This window comes from Octopus bimaculoides, chromosome 30 (genome assembly GCF_046866305.1).
Source record: "Octopus bimaculoides isolate indiv1 chromosome 30, ASM4686630v1, whole genome shotgun sequence".
Classification (NCBI taxonomy): domain Eukaryota; kingdom Metazoa; phylum Mollusca; class Cephalopoda; order Octopoda; family Octopodidae; genus Octopus; species Octopus bimaculoides.
Genome location: NC_142957.1, coordinates 10,919,027 through 10,921,526, shown reverse-complemented (window position 1 = coordinate 10,921,526; position 2,500 = coordinate 10,919,027). Strand labels below are relative to the sequence as shown.

Genomic DNA, 2,500 nt, shown 5'->3' with positions numbered 1-2,500 from the left:
AATGTTTCATCACGAGATAACATCTTTTACAGGTGCACAGTGTTAAAAAAAACCCCACAGAAATATACCAACATCAATAACAAGAGAGGCGATGATGATGATGATGATGACGATGATGACTTGGTGATGACTTGGTGATGATTCTGACGACTTACCGTCAATGTCCATAATGTTCCGAATCTCTCGCGTCAATAACTGGAACTTCCGTTCTAAGTCATCTTCTTTCTCTCTGTAAACAACAAAAGAAAAAAAACATTAATATATTTAAAGAAGTGATTTTTTTAATTCTCAATCGCAGAATAATGCTAATAATATACCCTAGCCACCTACACTTTTCTCTGCAAAATAGGGGTAGTTTATCCTGTTCAGGCTATATTATTAGCATTATTCTGCGATTGAGAATTTAAAAAATCAGTTCTTTAATTTTCTAACACATCTCAATGCTTCTAAAAGCAAACTTCATTTGTTTATTTACGTTTGTCGTAATTTGAATTTATTAATATATTTATTATTATTCAAGGTCGACTTTGTGTTTCATCTTCTCGGTGGTCGATAAATTAAGTACCAGTTGTGAACTGGAGTAAATCTAATCAACTGACCCCCACCTCTCCAGAAATTTGGTGCCTTGCACCTAGAGTAGAAAAGATTATTATTATTGAGTGAGAGAGCAGTGCATGCCATCAAAGTGACACTGGGGTACAAATATACAAAGCCCAGTATACCCATCATGACTACCTGTCTGATAAGGGTACACCAGGTACATGCATCACAACTGTATATGCAAGACATGGTGATCTCATATCAAGATAAACAGCGCATTACCTTGCAGGTAGGACCCAGTTAGAATTTTCATCAGGTCGTGTAGGTCATCCACTCAAAAGGTCCCTGAATAAGGGTTGTTTAAGGATGTTGAATGAAACATCCATGTTTCCAAGGGTGAATTACCCAAACTCCCACGAATTCCTCTCAACACATTGCTATGATGCTCCCCCACGACTTCTGCTTGTGGTCAGAGATGCACATATCATCAGCCACTAAGGGACATGCTCAACTGGTTAAGCTCAAACAACTGACAAGCAAATCTGTGGTATTCAGCAGAATATTTGCTGTAGCCCATCTTTTATGCCAAGACAAAACAGCGTACATGATAACACTTCCAATCAGTTAAGATCAGAAGCCATGAGAGCCACTGCCTGGTACTGCATCAGGGCATTAGCAAATCTGTGGTATTGAGCAGAATATTTGCTGTAGGCCATCTTTCATACCAAGACAAAACAATGTACATGATAACACTTCCAATCAGTTAAGATCAGAAGCCATGAGAGCCATTGCCTGGTACTGCATCAGGGCATTAGCAAATCTGTGGTATTGAGCAGAATATTTGCTGTAGGCCATCTTTTACACCAAGACAAAACAATGTACATGATAACACTTCTAATCAGTTAAGATGAGAAGTCATGAGAGCCACTGCCTGGTATTGCATCTTGGCATTTATTATTATTATTATTATTATCATTCTTCTTCTTCATCTTATTATTATTAAGGTGGCATGCTGGCAGAATGGTTAGCACGCTGGACAAAATGTTTGGCAGCATTTGGTCTGTCTTTAGATTCTGAGTTCAAATTTTATATATATATATATATATATATATATATATAAATAGGATTAATGGAATGTAATATAAAACTGAAGCAAATTAACACCAAATATACAGTGTGTGTGTTTTTATTGGCTAAACTGGCAATATGACCCTCCCCAAATTCAACACACGATTTCACATCAAAAATCTTGCAAAACAAATATATATATATATATATACACACATATACATACATAACATATATATAATATACATATATATATAGATGTATACACATATATATATATATATATACAGACACACACATACAGACACACACATATATATATCACATATACATATACGCACATGCACACATATATATATATATATATATATATATATACATTCTGTCTGTAAAACTGGTGGTAATGATAGAGAGAGATAGAAAAAGATAGAGAGAGAGAGAGAGAGAGAGAGAGAGAGATAGAGAGAGAGAGATAGAGAGAGAGAGTGAGAGAGAAAATGAGAGATAGACAGAGAAAATGTTATGTAGTTACAGTATGTTGAGTTGCATCTGTCTCCGAATCAAAGCGTTTCTCTTGTTGACCAGAAGAAACCATTCCTGCATCAGTTGCTCTTCTTTGGACCGATTGTTGCCTGAAAATAGTGGACACAAGGGAACAGACATTGAGTGCACGTGTGTGTGTGTGTGTGTATATATATATATATATATATATATATATATATATATATATATGTATATATATATGTATATATATATTATTACAAATTAAAAGGGTAAAGGTTTATCAATTTATTAATTTATTAATAAATTAACAATTAATAATTTTTACCAAGCCCTTCGGTATGTAAACACCATTATCGGTGGAGAACTTATTTAAAAGTTCTTATACATT

General features: G+C 34.4%; 1 protein-coding gene across 6 annotated transcripts in view; it reads right to left on the bottom strand.

Annotated features, from left to right (window-relative positions):
* The window catches only part of LOC106870979 (EH domain-binding protein 1-like), a 56,680-nt gene that overhangs the window by 6,553 nt on the left and 47,627 nt on the right, over positions 1-2,500 (bottom strand). For all 6 annotated transcript variants that reach the window (XM_089346250.1, XM_089346252.1, XM_089346253.1 and 3 more), the window contains 2 exons: positions 2,141-2,240; positions 156-229 (listed from right to left, as the gene is read on the bottom strand). In XM_089346250.1, the coding sequence (XP_089202376.1) occupies positions 156-229; positions 2,141-2,240 (174 nt within the window). The remainder of the gene's footprint in view (positions 1-155; positions 230-2,140; positions 2,241-2,500) is intronic.